We start from the raw sequence: 15,709 nt of genomic DNA on the forward strand, positions 1-15,709 counted from the left end.
CCAACCATAGACTCTTCCCAGAGGAGCCTGAGAACCTATATTCTAATAGTAAGTTCCCTGGAGGGCTTTCATGGTACAGACTCAGAGGACTGTAGGCCTTGGAGAAGACGTGTTTGACCTCCAGGCTCCTGAATCCTCAGCTCTTTTGCAAGACCCCAAACCAGGCCTCAGGACCTGGAGAGCGATGATGACCATCCGAGACCCTCACAGAGCGACCACAGGCCATCTAGCAGACCTGCCAACATGCTGTGTGACCCCAAGCAGCCCTCGCCCTCTCTGGTACACTGCCAATGTCAGATACACTGCCAATTTCTGAGCCCCTTGTGGTTCTGGCTGTCTGGATTTGGGGGCTGACTTTGACTAAACATGTCTGGCATCAGAAAGGCTTTGCCATGAAGGAGGCAGCATGTAAGCCAGGCTTTGAAGAGTCTGGGGTTTTCATAGGGAATGAGGAGATAGCATTCCAGGCAGAAGGAACAGAATTCTAGAATACAGACAAGTATTCCAGGCAAAGGCACAGAGTCAGGAAGGTGAATATGGGAGTGGTGTGTCCTTTTGTTGTTGCCGGACCATCAGGTGAGGAGGGAACACCCCTTGGCCCTTGAGCTATCCTTTGTGGAGACTGTGCCTCTCTGAAGGATGGAGCGCCCTCTGGTGGTGAATAGTAGTGATAGCAGAGGCAGGATCAGCCTCTGTGTATGCGTGTGCATGTGTTACATGCGTGTTACTTGTGAGATGTACATATCTGTGCGATGATATTGTATGTCTGTGCCACTGAATCAGGGGGTGTGATTGTGTTCATCTCTCAGGGAGTGTGTGTCTCGGAGGCTGTGTGACCATGTGACTGGGGGTCGGGGGGTGGTGAAAGCGTGCAGCCCCTCTAACCAGCTGCACATCTGGGTGTTGTGTGTGTGAACCTGAGTGTGTGTCTGAGTAAGCAGCGGCGTCTGGGCCATTACCCAGGGGAATTATGGTGACATGGAGACTGAGGCTGTTCTGGCCGCTAAGGGACCACGACAGCCTCCCTCTGTGACCCCTGATGGCTCCTCCTGACCCCCTGTTCACCAGGCAGCCCAGGAGGCAGTGCCACCGGCGGACATCGTGTTCTCAGTGAAGACCCCGCCACGTGCCGGCTACCTGGTGATGCTATCCCACGGTGCCTCAGTGGCCGAGCCGCCCAGCTTGGACCCCGTGCAGAGCTTCTCCCAGGAGGCAGTGGATGCGGGCAGGGTCCTGTACCTGCACTCCCGCCCCGAGGCCTGGAGCGATGCCTTCTCCTTGGATGTGGCCTCAGGCGTGGGCGCTCCCCTTGAGGGTGTCCGTGTCGAACTGGAGGTCCTTCCTGCGGCCATCCCACTGGAGACACAGAACTTCAGCGTTCCCGAGGGCGGCAGCCGCACACTGGCCCCTCCACTGCTCCGCGTCACCGGGCCTTACTTCCCCACACTGCCAGGCCTTGACTTGCAGGTGCTAGAGCCCCCCCAGCACGGGGCCCTGCGGAGAGAGGAAGGTCCCCAAGAGGGGACCCTTGGCGCTTTCTCCTGGAAAGAGGTACAGCCATCAGGGAGGCCCTGGGGGTACAGCCCTGCTCTGGGGGCAGAAGCCACAGGGAGTCCCAGCCTGGGGTGTACATAGAAAAGAGGCAGGGAGCTCACGTTTACGGAGCACCTCTGCTTCAGATGCCTTGTGTCCCTCCCTCCTCTCTAGGCATATAGAAAGGACTGTCCCATTTCCTTCACTCTGGGAGAAACGGTTGTCCCCATTTCCACCGGCAGAAACAGAAGTTCTGAAGGAGTCGGTCTCCACCACACCCAAAGGCAGAGAATGAAGGGTGCTGGGCCTGAGGCCGTCTCAGGTCTCAGACCTGCTGGGGCCTGACCTTCAGCCCCGGTTCTGCCCACAGGTGGAGCAGCAGCTGATCCGCTATGTACATGACGGGAGTGAGACGCTGACGGACAGCTTCGTCCTAGTGGCTAACGCCTCAGAGATGGACCGCCAGAGCCATCCAGTGGCCTTCACCATCACCATCCTGCCCGTCAACGACCAACCCCCCATCCTCACCACAAACACGGGCCTGAAGGTGAGAGCCGCCTGGGATCACCTCCCTACTCCCCTCCCAAAGAGAGGCCCAGCACGTAGCTCCCCCTCTCCTAGCCGGTCTCCTTTTCTAAAATGGGGACCATGCCACATGCCTCACTAGTTGCTGGGAAGAGAGAAGAGCTATTGCACTGAAAATAGAACACGGGTGTGAGAATTTTATTGAACACTTGAAAGTGCAGTAGGCAGCCTTGTGAACGACCTTGCTATTCCCTGGATTCACCATCAGCAGGAGGCTCTTTCTATGGCTCAGGACCAGAACTCCTGAAGAAAGTGCTTTCAGGCCCTTAAGACTGGGCTCCAGGTGGAGAGTGGTTAAGCTCCCTACTTTGACCCGCAGCAAGGGAAGGTCACAGCTTGGCTTCCCAAGTGCCTGCCCTTTACATCCCTGCAGGACAGTGGTGCCCTCATTCAGCAGAGGTCAAAGCTGCAGCCCAGCCAGGTCCCAGAATTCCTCCATGGTCACAGACATAGTTACGAGTGGAACAGAAAGGGCATGACTTGACCACAATCACACAATAGTGGATGGGCAGGGCCTGGATGCTGGCTTCTAGCACTCATGAGAGGATTCAGAAGAGACATGCTGTGGGCCGTCTGTGACATGAGGCACTGGACATCTTTGATGGTAGAGATGTACCTGTGGGGAGTGGCCCAATGGTGGGGCGGTCAGCAGAGTGGTGGGGTACAGGCCAAGGGTCGCTCTGGAACCACAGGCAGGGGTGCGGTGTGGCATCATGGCCACCAGGTGGTGCTGTCCACCGTGTTTGTGCCAGGAGCCCAGGGCTAAAGTCCCCCTTGCAGAGCTCTGCCCGGGGTTAGCCTGGCGCAAGGAGAAGGTGCCCTGGAACCCCAGAGGGCTCAGTTTACCAGGAATGGGAACCACTCCCCAACATTTCCCAAGCGTTGACGCCCCTGGGATTGTATAACAGGATCTGAGAAATGGGAGCCTGCCCTGCTGGCAGGTGGGAGGAGGCCTGAGGGGGGGCTCCTGTTCTCTGGCGGGGAGGGACTGCCCACACCCTCCCCCACCTGGTCGGGGCTTGTGACTGCACCTCACCCCACTGCTGCTTCAGTGCCCTGGGACAGGAGCCAACAGGAGAGGGCGTCAGCCTCTCCAGGCCTCTGCACCTCCTAGGCCCTCCCTCACCTGCCAGGGGATCCCATTTATAAGCATCCTGCAGGGGGACGCAAAACTCACCCATAGTGTGCTCAGCCCATACCCACACTCGCTTTGGAGGGTCTAAAGGGAGACCCCTGCCCTGCCAGAGATACAGCAGTGCAGTCAGTCAGGGCTAGGGTCTCTGAAGGGAGAGAACCTGGTGAGGGTAAGAGCTGGGGGCTTCCTGAGGGAAGGGGACATGAGCTGGCCTTGAAAGATGAGTCAGGATTAGGGCAGACAGAGAGAAGGGAGCCTGAGCCCTGGGGTGAGAGGGGAGGGTGAATGGCATAGAGGGCCCTTTGCGAGGGAAAGCCCAGAATGGCTGTGGCCTCGATGACAGCTGGGGGCCTGAGCCACAGTGTGACGATGACGGCCTCAGGGCCAGGGAGGAACAAGGTGGGCGAGCTTGGGGGGGACAGAAACATTCATGGGCCTGTGTCCCCAGATGTGGGAGGGGGCCACTGTGCCCTTCCCTCCGGAGACCCTGCGGGCCACAGACAGCGACTCAGGACCGGAGGACCTGGTCTACACCATCGAGCAGCCCAGCAATGGGCAAGTAGTGCTGCGGGCGGCGCCGGGCACTGAAGTCCGCAGCTTCACACAGGCCCAGCTAGAAGGCGGGCTGGTGCTATTCTCACACCGGGGTGAGTGCTGAAAGTGGGGTGCCCTGGGGATGGGGGCCACCGTGGGCCAGCGAGACCCAACTTTACCCCCGTCCTCAGGAGCCCTGGATGGAGGCTTCCACTTCAGCCTCTCCGATGGAGAGCACGCTTCCCCTGGACACTTCTTCCACGTGATGGCCCAGAAGCAGCTGCTCCTGTCGCTGGAGGGCAGCGGGACGCTGACCGTGTGCCCAGGTGCGTCTGCGAGCACGGGCATGCCTGCAGGCCAGGTGACACACCAGGGTCACGCTGCCTCCCCACCATCGTGGGCCTCGCCTTGGCCCCCGGTCAGAAGCCAACAGGCCCCTTATGCCTCTCACAGGGTCGGTCCAGCCGCTGAGCAGCCAGAGCCTGAGGGCCAGCTCCAGTGCAGGCACTGACCCCCGCCACCTGCTCTACCGTGTGTTGCGGGGCCCCCAGCTGGGCCGGCTGTTCCATGCCCAGCAGGGCAGTGCTGGGGACACGCTGGAGAACTTCACTCAGGCCGAGGTAAGGGCCCAGCTCTCTACAGCCGCCACTTAGACTCCATCCAGCCACGGGTGGCCCCCTTCACGTGGACATGGGCACCGCCCCCACACCGTGGGCAGCAGACGCTCCCTGGCACCACCAGGCTGTGCAAGCCTTGCCCTCCTGGTGAACAGAAAGGTGTGAGAGGTCAGGGCTACGGAAGCCCAGAACAGGGAGAAGGTCCTCGCACATGGCTTCCAGAAGGAAGCTGCAGATGGACCTTAGGAGCTGGAAAGGGTGCTCTGAGTTGGAGACCCGAGCATACCCCAGTGGCTAGTGAGGGGCAGTGCCTGGTTCAGCGGGTGGAGTTTGAGATGAAGGCAGCTGCTGGGCTTGTGAGCAGAGGTGCAAGCCTGGGGCTCAGGTCAGGGGCCCGCAAGAAGCAGAGCGGACCCTGGGAGCCGATGAGTAGACACAGGCAGCCGAGGAGCTGCAGTGGAAGTGACGCTGCCATCTCGCTGTCCCAGAGCACAGCAGGGGCCACAGTAGGGGCCACCAGAGTTCCAGAGCCACTGGAACTCTCCACCACGTGAAGAAGGGTACTGCTAGTAGCATAGAACTCTATGCTAAATGTGCTGGTGGGGCCAGTGGCCATCACTTAAATTAATATCCCTTCTAAGAGGAGGAGGTTCCCTGAGTGCTGGCAACCTTGGTTCTCTCCCAAGGCAGAGCAGGTGGGGACCTTTCAGGCATCAGGGAAGTAAGTGGCTTTAACAAGGGGAGATGGTGAAAGGTCTCATGTCCACATCCCCCAGGCCCAGGTCTTCTGTTCTCACCAAGCCCTAGCTTCTGCGCTGGTCCCCTTCCCCCTGCAAGATATTCAGCAGGCTGGTGGCTATAGCAGCTGTGCACCCTGGGTCCCTGAGAGCCTCTGTCATCCGATGCCTACAAAGGTGGAGGGGATAGGACCAGGCCTTCAGGGTCCCTCCCCCACCCACCCCAGCAATATGCATGATGGAAGCGAATGGCCACGAGGGGGCCAGGCTGGCAGTACCACCCAGTGAAGCTCGGAAGAAGCTTCAGGGCAGAGATGCTGTCCCGACTTTGGGGCAGAGGGCAGGGCAGGACTGGGCGGTGTCTTGACAGCACGCTGCCCTACAGTACTCTGAGTTGGGTAGGTCAGAGATCAGGTGTTCCGTTTTGCAGATAAGGAAACTGAGGCTTAAGGAGATGAGGCGACTATTCAGAGGATGTGGCTACTAAGTCAAAACCAGGATGGTGGCTTCTGACTGCTAGTCCAAGATTTCTTTCACCAGAGGACGCTGTTTGCTCCCAGAGCTCAGAGACCCCCTCCCTGTCTTGCCTGTGACTTGCCTCAACCCCGGCCAGATGCCTCCCACCCTCAGAAGCTCCTTGCACCCAGGCATCCAGCCTCCACCCCACTCCTTGGGCCTCCATTTCCTTCCTGCCACCCTTCAGCCTGGGCCAAAGGTATGGCTGACAGTCCTGCAGGCCACATCTGGCCCACAGATGTGTTTTATTTGGCCTGCACCATGCACTTAATATTTTTAAATGAATGGTCAACATATCACCTTTGGGGGATTTCCCACACCACACACACACACACCTGATTTCCAGGCTCTTTTAAAAGGCTGTGTTCCCTCTTACTGCAATCAGATGAAGAGCAGCCGCCCCTTTAACCGGGCTGTGCTCCTAGTTTAAAACTGTGGTGATCCCCCTTCAGAGTGCACAGCTCCCCTGTTAGCTGGGGCACCGCTGTCTAGTTCATCACAACCCTGCTCTCCTAGAAGCTCTGGTGCCGCTGGGACCCCAGTTTCCGTCTCAGTATTGTGCAAATCCTGTTTTCCTGAGAAGAGGAAACAGTTCTCTACATCTCCTAAAAGGGGAAACATAAGATAAGCCAAGAGGACACATTTGAATTAGCAGGAAGGGAGCAGGCTTCTTTACGGAAGTGAGGAATATTCCTAGGTATTTAACATGCAGACAGCCAAGGAGAACAGCAGGTGTGGCTGGAATGGAGACACCGTGGTGGGAGTGGTAGGAGGCGAGGTCTAGGAGGTGAGGGCACAGGGGTGACCGGGTCAGATCTTTGTGGTCAAATGAGAAGCCACTCAAGGCACTAGCTCACTCTGGCTTCTGTGTTAAGAACAGTAGGGGGAGGGAACAGGGGTCAAAGCTGGGACACAGGAGGCTATGGGGATAATCCAGGGCAGAAGTGACAGTATGCAAGAGAAGGAGGAGTCGCGAGAGGAGGAGTCGGGGATGACTCCAGGGGTTTGAGCCTGAGCCTGAGGCTGAACAGAGCTGCCAATCATGTGAAGTGGGAGGGACCAGGAGAGGTGCGCAGGTGGGGAGTCTGTCCCTTCACCCAGAGCCACCAGGAAACAAGTGGATGTGTGAGTCTGGAGTTCAGGAGAGAACAGCCTGAGGGAGGTTCGAGACTGTTCTTTATGGAGTTTTGCTGTGAAGGAGAGCAAAATGGGGGGAGGGGCGACAACTGTTGGTGGAAAAAGTGAAGTCTCAAGTTTTTTTAAGATAGAAGAGAATAACCACGTGGCTGGGTAATGATGAGACTGTTCCCTTGTATGTAGGGGATGGGGGGAGGATTGTTGCCACAGCAGAAAGAAGGGAAATGGTAAAACTGGTGTCTTCGGTGGGGAAGAGGGGCAGGGACCCAGTGCAAAAGTAGAAGGACCAGCGGATAGAATTTGCTTTCCCCAGGGGCTCAGAGAGATGAGATGATTCACCTGAGGCAGCAGAGCCCAGATTGGACAAGGCACTGGCTCCAGAGCAAGTCTCCTCACTGCCAAACGATTGCCAAGGGTGACCCACTGAGCTGGTGAGGAAGAGCATAGGTTACTGACTTAGAGCGAGGCATAGCCAGGAGAGCCGAGAGCAAGGCTGGGCACCCAGAGTTCATCAAGGCGACCACTCAGTGCCAGGGCCACCCTGGGAGTGGGCTTCTGGCCACCCGGGGCTCAAACTGCCTCTCATCCCAAAATGGGATCTCCCCACAGGTGGATGCCGGGACTGTTCTGTATGAGCACGAGATGCCCCCTGAGCCCTTCTGGGAGGTCCGCGACACCGTGGAGCTCCAGCTGTCGTCACCCCCGGCCCCTGATGTGGCCATCACCCTTGCTGTGGCTGTGTCTTTCGAGGCTGCCTGTCCCCAGCGCCCCAGCCGCCTCTGGAGGAACAAAGGTGAACAGCAAAGTTAGGGGGACACTGGAGGGCCCAGAGAGGAGGGGACCCAAGGCCAGGGCCAGCAACTCCCATGTTAGTCCCCAGGACCTGGAAAGTTACAGGGAGAGTGGGCAGGTGGGGATGCTTTCAGGTCAGAGAGGAGACATGGTCTTTATCTTCTGGGGTACCCTGAGCCGCACCCTAGGGTCCCTGATCTGAGGGAAGAGACACAATCTTGCCTCAGGGGTCCTGGTCTGAGGGTCTGAGGTCTTTCTTCACTGGACACAGGACCTTCATAGCCATACATCCCACCTCCAGGTCTTTGGGTCCCCGAAGGCCAGCGGGCAGAGATCACCAGGGACACCCTTGATGCCTCCAACCTCCTGGCCAGCGTTCCACCACCCCAGCGCCCAGAGCATGACGTACTCTTCCAAATCACACAGTTCCCCACCCGGGGCCAGCTGCTGGTGGCTGGGGAGCCCCTCCATGCCGGGCGGCCCCACTTCCTGCAGTCGGAGCTGGCCGCGGGGCAGCTGGTCTACGCCCACGGCGGCGGCGGCACCCAGCATGACGGCCTCCGCTTCCGCGCCCACCTCCAGGGCCCGGCAGGGACTTCGGTTTCGGGCCCCCACACCTCCGAGGCTTTCGCCATCACCGTGCGGGACGTGAACGAGCGGCCGCCTCAGCCCCAGGCCTCCGTGCCGCTGCGGCTCCCCCGGGGCTCCCGGGCCCCGGTCTCCCGGGCCCAGCTGAGTGTGGTGGACCCCGACTCGGCCCCCGGGGAGATCGAGTACGAGGTGCGGCGGGCCCCCCTCAACGGCTTCCTGAGCCTGGCGGGGGCCGGCCCGGGGCCCGTGACCCGCTTCACGCAGGCCGACGTGGACGCCGGCCGGCTGGCCTTCGTGGCCAACGGGAGCAGTGTGGCCGGCATCGTGCAGCTGAGCGTGTCTGACGGGGCCAGCCCTCCACTGCCCGTGGCCCTGGCCGTGGACGTCTTGCCGTCGGCCATCGAGGTGCGGCTGCACGCGCCCCTAGAGGTGCCCCAGGCCCTGGGCCGCGCCTCGCTGAGCCGCGAGCAGCTGCAGGTGGTATCAGACCGGGAGGAGCCTGACGCAGCTTACCGCCTCACCCGGGGGCCCCGGTTCGGGCAGCTCCTGGTGGCCGGGCAGCCGGCCTTGGCCTTCAGCCAGCTCCAGGTAGACCAGGGGGAGGTGGTGTTTGCTTTCACCAACTTCTCCTCCTCTTGCGACCACTTCAGCGTTCTGGCGCTGGCCAGAGGTGCCAACGCATCAGCCACAGTGAATGTCACCGTCAGGGCGCTGCTGCGTGTGTGGGCGGGTGGGCCATGGCCCCAGGGTGCCACCCTGCGCCTAGACTCCACCGTCCTGGATGCGGGCGAGCTGGCCAACCGCACCGGCAGCGTACCCCGCTTCCGGCTCCTGGCGGGCCCCCAGCAAGGCCGCGTGGTCCGCATGCCGCAGGCCAGGGCAGAGCCCAGGGACAGCCAGCTTGTGGAGCAGTTCACCCAGCGGGACCTTGAGGATGGAAGGCTGGGGCTGGAGGTGGGCAGGCCAGAGGGTAGGTCCCCCGAGACTGGCCCCGCCAGCGACAGTCTCACTCTGGAGCTGTGGGCACAGGGTGTCCCCCCTGCGGTGGCCTCACTGGACTTTGACACTGAGCCTTACGATGCAGCCCGGCCCTATGGTGTGGCCCTGCTCCATCTCCCTGAGGCTGCTCAGACGGAAGCGAGGAACCCAGAGAGCAGCACCCCCACAGCTGAGCCAGGCCCATCAGCCTCCAGCCCCGTGCCCACCGTGGCCAGAACGGGCTTCCTCGGCTTCCTGGAGGCCAACATGTTCAGTGTCATCATCCCCGTGTGTCTGGTCCTTCTGCTCCTGGCACTCATCCTGCCCCTGCTCTTCTACCTGCGCAAACGCAACAAGACGGGCAAGCACGACGTCCAGGTGCTGACCGCCAAGCCCCGCAACGGCCTCGTCAGTGACACCGAGACCTTCCGCAAGGTAGAGCCGGGCCAAGCCATCCCACTCACCACGGTGCCCAGCCAGGGGCCCCCACCAGGGGGCCAGCCTGACCCAGAGCTCCTGCAGTTCTGCCGGACACCCAACCCTGCTCTCAAGAACGGCCAGTACTGGGTGTGAGGCCTGGCCTGGGCCCGAATGCCGGTCGGGCCAGGGACAGGCTTGCTCAGGCCCCGGCCCTGTTGCTCCCATGCCCTGGTGCTGTCTGAGTCTCCCCAGAGCCAGAGATACCTGGGGACATCTGAGGTGGAGGGTGCTGGGAGGAAGTCCCAGGGGTGCAGGACCAAGTAGAGTCAAGAGCTGGAATCTCCCCAGCTTTCTCCATGCCTGGAGAACTGCAAGGGGGCCAAGGTCAGAGGCAGGCTTAGAGTCAGTCTCCCTGCCCTGGAGCTAGTGTGGGCTGTCAAAACCAGAGTGATCTCCTAGATATGTCAGGACTCTGGATCCTGGGCCTGTGATCTTGGGTAAGTCACATCTGACCCAGGCGGCTAAGAGGTCAGGGAGAGGAGAGGGTAGGGAAGACAGACAGGGACTCCTGGCTTTTCCACTCCAAGCTGGGGCTCCCTTTGTCTCTGCTCCAGGGTTGATGGGAAAACTTTTCCCCCTGGTGTTTTAGGGAGGTGGTATTCCCTGGAGCAGAGGGCAGGAGGAGAAAGCCCCTCCACTCTCTAGAAGACATAAGCCAGTAGAAGAATATATTCAGGGTGCAAGGTAGGGCGGGTTGCTCTGGGAATGGGTTTATTTAAGAGGGATTGCAGGGAAGCTATTTAACACAGTGTTGAGCTAGCCCAGACTGATGGAGGCCCTGAGAGTGTGGGATGGAGAAGGGTCTGAGGCCAGTTCATTCCCAGGGCCCTGCCTTGATGGGCTGAGGGCTAGATAGGCAGTATGGGTCTATGGCCCGAGAGCAGGCAGGGCTGGGGATCATGTAGGGTCTCAGGCCAGGGGCCACTGCAATGAATGTGCTCGCCCAAGGACTGGGGGGTGAGCATTGGGGGCACTCACGTCCATGGGGCCTGGATAAATGGTGCTTTGGAGGTTCTGGACAGCTGTGTGTCATTTGTCTGATCCTGTGCTGGGCCCTTGTCCACACCAGCCTGCACTCCCCTGGGGCAGGCCAGGTGGGACGGGGCCACTCGAGCCCTAAATTTCCACCTCTGGGGGCCTTTCAGATCTCTTCTGTCCCCACCTGTGTAGGCAGGTGGGCCAATCTTTGTGGGATGGGACCAAAGTGCTTTGGTTCAGCAGAGATAGGCTAGGCCCTCTCCAAGGAGCTTAAGGAAGCAGTTAAATCAAGAGATATATTTAGTGTCCCCTCCATAGATTTCTTTGCCTGAATTTGGCTTCAACAGCCTTGTCCCTGCCCACTCTCAAGAAGTTGGAGCAGTGAAGGTGAGGAGACCGGCGGGGGGGGAAGGATCCCGAGGCTGGGGCCTGGTGCTGCTGGAGAGACAGAGGGGCCGCCGCAGGTGCCTTCCCTTGGGTCACTGGAGAGTTTCACAAGGAAGGTTTCTCTTGGTCTCCACCCCCAACAAGACCACCAAGGGTGCTCCTTCTCAAAGGCAGAGTAAGGAGCAAGGATTCTGAAATGCCAGCTGCCCTGAGAGGCTGTCATCTGGTTAGAGACAGAGTTGAGGGTCTCCAGAAGACCCTCTATGAGCTGCTAAGGAGCTGCCGCTTTCTGCCTTTCTCTCTTTTGAGGGTCTCCCAGGACAGATTCTGGGTCCCGGACAATACCGCCCTGGCAGGAAGCTGACGTCCTCAGAGAAAAAGCAGCTCTCGGGGTGGAAGCTGGGGACCTGAGCACAGATGGATTGGGGGTGGAGAGCCCCAGCCAGCCGTGGGCAGCTGACCAGTGTCTGGGGACCTCTTCCCTGTGTCTCCATATCTGTAGCATCTGAACCAGGAACTAGGGCAAGAAAGGAAACTCCCTCCTCTCCGCTGTGCTGCCCCTCCAGCTCCCTGCTGGACACTCTCAGTGCCCCTTTCACATCACGACATCCCCTTAGATCCTCCTTCACTCACAGGATTTAGGCAGGACACCAGGAATCCTGGCCTGTCACTGCTTAAAGGGCCCCCAGAGGATCAAGGGCAGGCTGAGAGTCAGACAGGGTTAGGGGGCTGTCCGGCCACATACAGCAAGGCAGCATTAGAGTAGCCCAGACCCCAAAGCCCAGCCAGCTCTTCTTGCCACACTGAAGAGCCCACCCCCGAGGATGGTTGCCAGGACCCAGAGAGGGGGCCCCACAGAGATCCCTCTACACCAGAGGCTCAAAATCCTGACCCGGCTTCCTTTTACAACCTTGTCTCTCCCGCACCCCTCAGGCGAGCCTCATACAGGGGCCCTGCCAAGGGTGTCCCCACACTACACCCCACGTTCTTCCCTGCCTCTTCCTGGAGCTCAGGGCCGGATCCTCAGGGCCCTAATATCTGGCACCAGTCTCCACCCAGGGCGACCAGTTTCCCTGGGAGTGTAAGCCGAGACAAGGGTGACAAGACCTGCCAGGCAGGATCTGGCTGCATCTCCGATTTCCCCCAGGGGACTGACGACACCCTCTCTGTTCACTCAGCCCAGCCTGCCCTGCCCCCAGCGAGCTGGCACCAGCTGACACCTTTCCAGCTCCTTGAAGCCTGTGCTGGACTGTGGGCTGGCACCCAGGCCATAGTGCCTGCAGAGCCGTGAGGACCTGGGAGCGGGTCTTTCCCTGGAACGCCACACTCGGAGCCCAGTTGAAATGTGGGTCCTTGATTTATGCAAATCCTTGGAGCTTTCAGATCTGCACCCAGGACTTAAAAGGGTTGCTATCCACCTTGCAAAATAACTCACTATCCCCTTACTTTAAGGAGCTAGCCTGTGTAAAGGTGTTTAGGAAAGTCTAGGAGCCTCTGACCCTCTTCACACACACACACACACACACACACACACACACACACACGCACGCACACACACACTGCACTTGCACAAACAGCTGTGTACCGTTAGACCTTCAGATACACAACAGACATAAATCCCTGCTCACATAATACATACACCCACACAATATATACAGCTGCACACACCAACTCCAGAGATAAGTACTCCTCACTTGTGGCCCTCCCACAGTCCCCAGAGCTGGCCACAGGGAACCAAGGGCAAGGATTCCCTGCCCATCCAGAGACCCAAGATGAGGTCATCTTGGCAGAGCCAGGAAGTGAACCCACAGCGGGAGGTGGTGGAGGGGGTGTGGCGAGCAGGGTAGGGATTGACAGTTACTGGGGTCCCCAGCTTAGAAGTCCTGCCCACCACCCTAAATGGTTTAGCCTCTTAGATGCTTGAGAAGGGGCTCCCTTTGAGCCCCTCCCCCCATGCTAGGAGCTGGCTCTTTAAGTGGAAGTTGCTATGCCCCGCACCTCTCCCGGCCAATGGGAACTGTCAGGAGTGCTGGCATCCTCCTCTGGCCCCTGAAGATTCAGGATCTTAAAGGAATGGAGGTACCTGGGCAGCCCCCCCGAGTTCTCTGGTTGGGTCTCCCTTCCTTGCCATCACATGTGAGGACGCCCTGGCAAATGGATGGAGCCAGGACGGGAACCAGACCTGCTGGACCCTCTCTCCACAGTGCATATCCTCCCCGAGGCTCCGTTGTAGTTCACACCATCTCTGTACAGTTACCACCAGGATTAGTCAGGCTATGGCAAGGGCATTTTGTGCCAAAACTGCTGTGGGAGATGCAGATGGGAATCCACCCAGCCCTTCCTGAGGAGCCCCAGACATGCCAGGGAGTAACTACCACACCACGGTGCGTGCCCTAACCCAGCCGTGCCACCTGGCTGGGTGAAGGGAAGCCCAGAGTGGGAAGGCACCTTGCTCTATCAGCTTCCTTCTCTCCTTAGGGTGTGTTGGGTCTTTCCATGGAAGGGGAAGCCATGCAGCTGCTAAAGCTAAGCATGCCCAGCTACCTCCTGGTCACATTTCCCTTCTTGGTGTAAGGAGGTAGGGCATTTAACCAATGGCTGCTATCCTCATAAAGGATGCCAGCTCCTCTGAGGGCCAGCAGGGTAACTGGTGGGTTGTGCTGTGTCCCTTCACAATGCAGATGTCCTAAGATCTCCCTAAAGACAAAAGTAACCCTCGGCTAAACCGACCAGTGGCCAAGCAAGGACTTGTCTACCCACATGCAGCCTCAGCTGGTGGCCCCCCGTTCCCCCCCAACTTGAGCACGGCCAGCTCTGTTAGCCCAAAACCTAGAGCTAATCCCAAGGCTTCCTTCTGATGCCTTGTGAGGCCACAGAGGGCTCAAGCGACCCAGTCTCTGGGTCCTGAAGACCCAAACTAGATGGGCTAAGTCTTCGCTGCCCAAAGTGGGTCCATGGGCCAGCAGCGCCAGAAGCACCTGGGAGCTTCTTAGAAATGAGGACTCTAAACTCTGGCTTGGTCTATAGAGCATGCAACTCTTGATCTGGGGGTTATGAGTTCAAGACGAGGGGTTATAAGTAGTCTGGGTGGATAGACTACTTAAAAATAAAATCTTTAAAAAAGAAAAAGCCGAGGACTCTTGGGCCTCACCCCAGATCTGCTGAATCAGACCCTGCATTTTAGCAAGGTCCCAGATGATTAGACAACCAAATAGTAAAGTTTAAGACCCATTGACTTAAGTCATCCCCCTTGACTTCTGTTGGAGAAACTGAGCCACCAGAGGCAGAGATCAGACCAAGATCACAGCCCGTCAATGACAGAGCTAGAAAGTGGGCAGACCTCCAGTTCCAGAGTTTTGTCTTCCGCCTCAAGCTATCCATCCTTCCCCACACTCTTTTGAAGTACCTATATGCCCCACAGATCTGGGGGGACAGGGCTCTGATGTGGGGGCTCATAGAGCAGGAACCACTCAGGACAAGAGGGAAGCAGAGGAGGGGCAGGCTCTAGCTAGGTCTGATCCAGTGGGGAGGGTCTGAGAAGCAGCCCACTCCCACCCTTATCTCCCACAGACTGGTCCCAGGAAGTGCAGCATCCCCCCACCAACCTGCCTTCTGCAATCCAGCTAGCCCCCCACCCCCACCCCCGTCCCCACCGGTCTGGTTCTACCTCCAGAGGGACAGACAAAAAGAAGGGTCAGCCACGGTTCCAAGTCAGTGCATCGGGGCTCTCCACAGTAGGGCAGCAGCAGCAGCCAGCAGAAGAGGGGGAAAGAAGCTGCCTGGTCAGGAAGGAGGGGATGTGGCTCCCAGAGTACCCTGTCCTGTCCTGCAGAGGGCTGGGAGCAAGAGAAGCCAGACTCACTGTCCCTTCTGGCCCCCAGAACAAATGCCAGCCATGGTCCCCAGGCTGTGTGCTGCCCTGGTGCCGTGAGTGCCTTCAGGGCCAACTCCCCTCCCCTCCCAGGTTGCTGACGCTGCCAGCCCTCCACACCTTGCAGTAAACATAGTTCAATGCTGTGCACCCATCAGAGCAGTGTCCAGCCTGGCCCAGGGCTAGGTATATATCAGATGTTCAGTAAATATCTATTGCCAGAATACAGCCCCTCTCTTCCCACAGGCCAAAAGGTCTCTAGCCACCACTCCCACCCAGACCCCTCTTTCCTGGCTTCCCACCTGGTTCTCCTGGCTTCCCTCATCCCCAGGAACACTGGCCGTGCTCCCAACTGCTGTTCTGGCCCCCAGACTCCTTCCAGGGCCTGGGTGGACCTGGCCCCAGGTCCAAAGTTCCTAAGGAGGAATCTGTCCATGCCAGACCCTTCAGCACTCGCTTCTCTTCCTCCATGCTCACCCACGGCTTCCTCCCCACCAGACACCTGGGGTCTATCCACTCAGAAGCCCAAGGGTAGAACACTCGAACCAAACCCTATATGGGAGCCTACGAGCGATATAGAGTCAAAGCTGATTCAATGGGACAAGAGGAGAACGCAACCCAGAACCCCCTTATGTTCAGCCTTCCCTTGCAGCTACAGCTCCTGGTCAGAACCTCCAGGACCCACTGGCTCCAACCCAGCTGATCCCAACTTTCAGGGGCACGGGGCAGAGCTGAGCCACGGGTGCCCCTCTCCCCAAGGACCCTGCATTCAGTCAGAGGTCTCAAGGCCCCAACCTTAGAGGAGTGACTCACCCCAATCACACAGCATACCTCCGAG

General features: G+C 59.0%; 1 protein-coding gene across 1 annotated transcript in view; it reads left to right on the top strand.

The window, feature by feature from the left end:
• Window positions 1-10,654, top strand: part of CSPG4 (chondroitin sulfate proteoglycan 4) — a 35,193-nt gene extending 24,539 nt beyond the window's left edge. Inside the window, exons 4-10 of the mRNA XM_077780460.1 lie at window positions 1,069-1,551; window positions 1,904-2,080; window positions 3,702-3,900; window positions 3,979-4,113; window positions 4,241-4,407; window positions 7,404-7,587; window positions 7,888-10,654. Of these exons, the coding sequence (XP_077636586.1) occupies window positions 1,069-1,551; window positions 1,904-2,080; window positions 3,702-3,900; window positions 3,979-4,113; window positions 4,241-4,407; window positions 7,404-7,587; window positions 7,888-9,728 (3,186 nt within the window). The 3' untranslated portion in view covers window positions 9,729-10,654. The remainder of the gene's footprint in view (window positions 1-1,068; window positions 1,552-1,903; window positions 2,081-3,701; window positions 3,901-3,978; window positions 4,114-4,240; window positions 4,408-7,403; window positions 7,588-7,887) is intronic.
• Window positions 10,655-15,709: the final 5,055 nt, after the last annotated feature.

This window comes from Crocuta crocuta, unplaced genomic scaffold, assembly GCF_008692635.1.
Source record: "Crocuta crocuta isolate KB4526 unplaced genomic scaffold, BGI_CrCroc_1.0 scaffold310, whole genome shotgun sequence".
Classification (NCBI taxonomy): domain Eukaryota; kingdom Metazoa; phylum Chordata; class Mammalia; order Carnivora; family Hyaenidae; genus Crocuta; species Crocuta crocuta.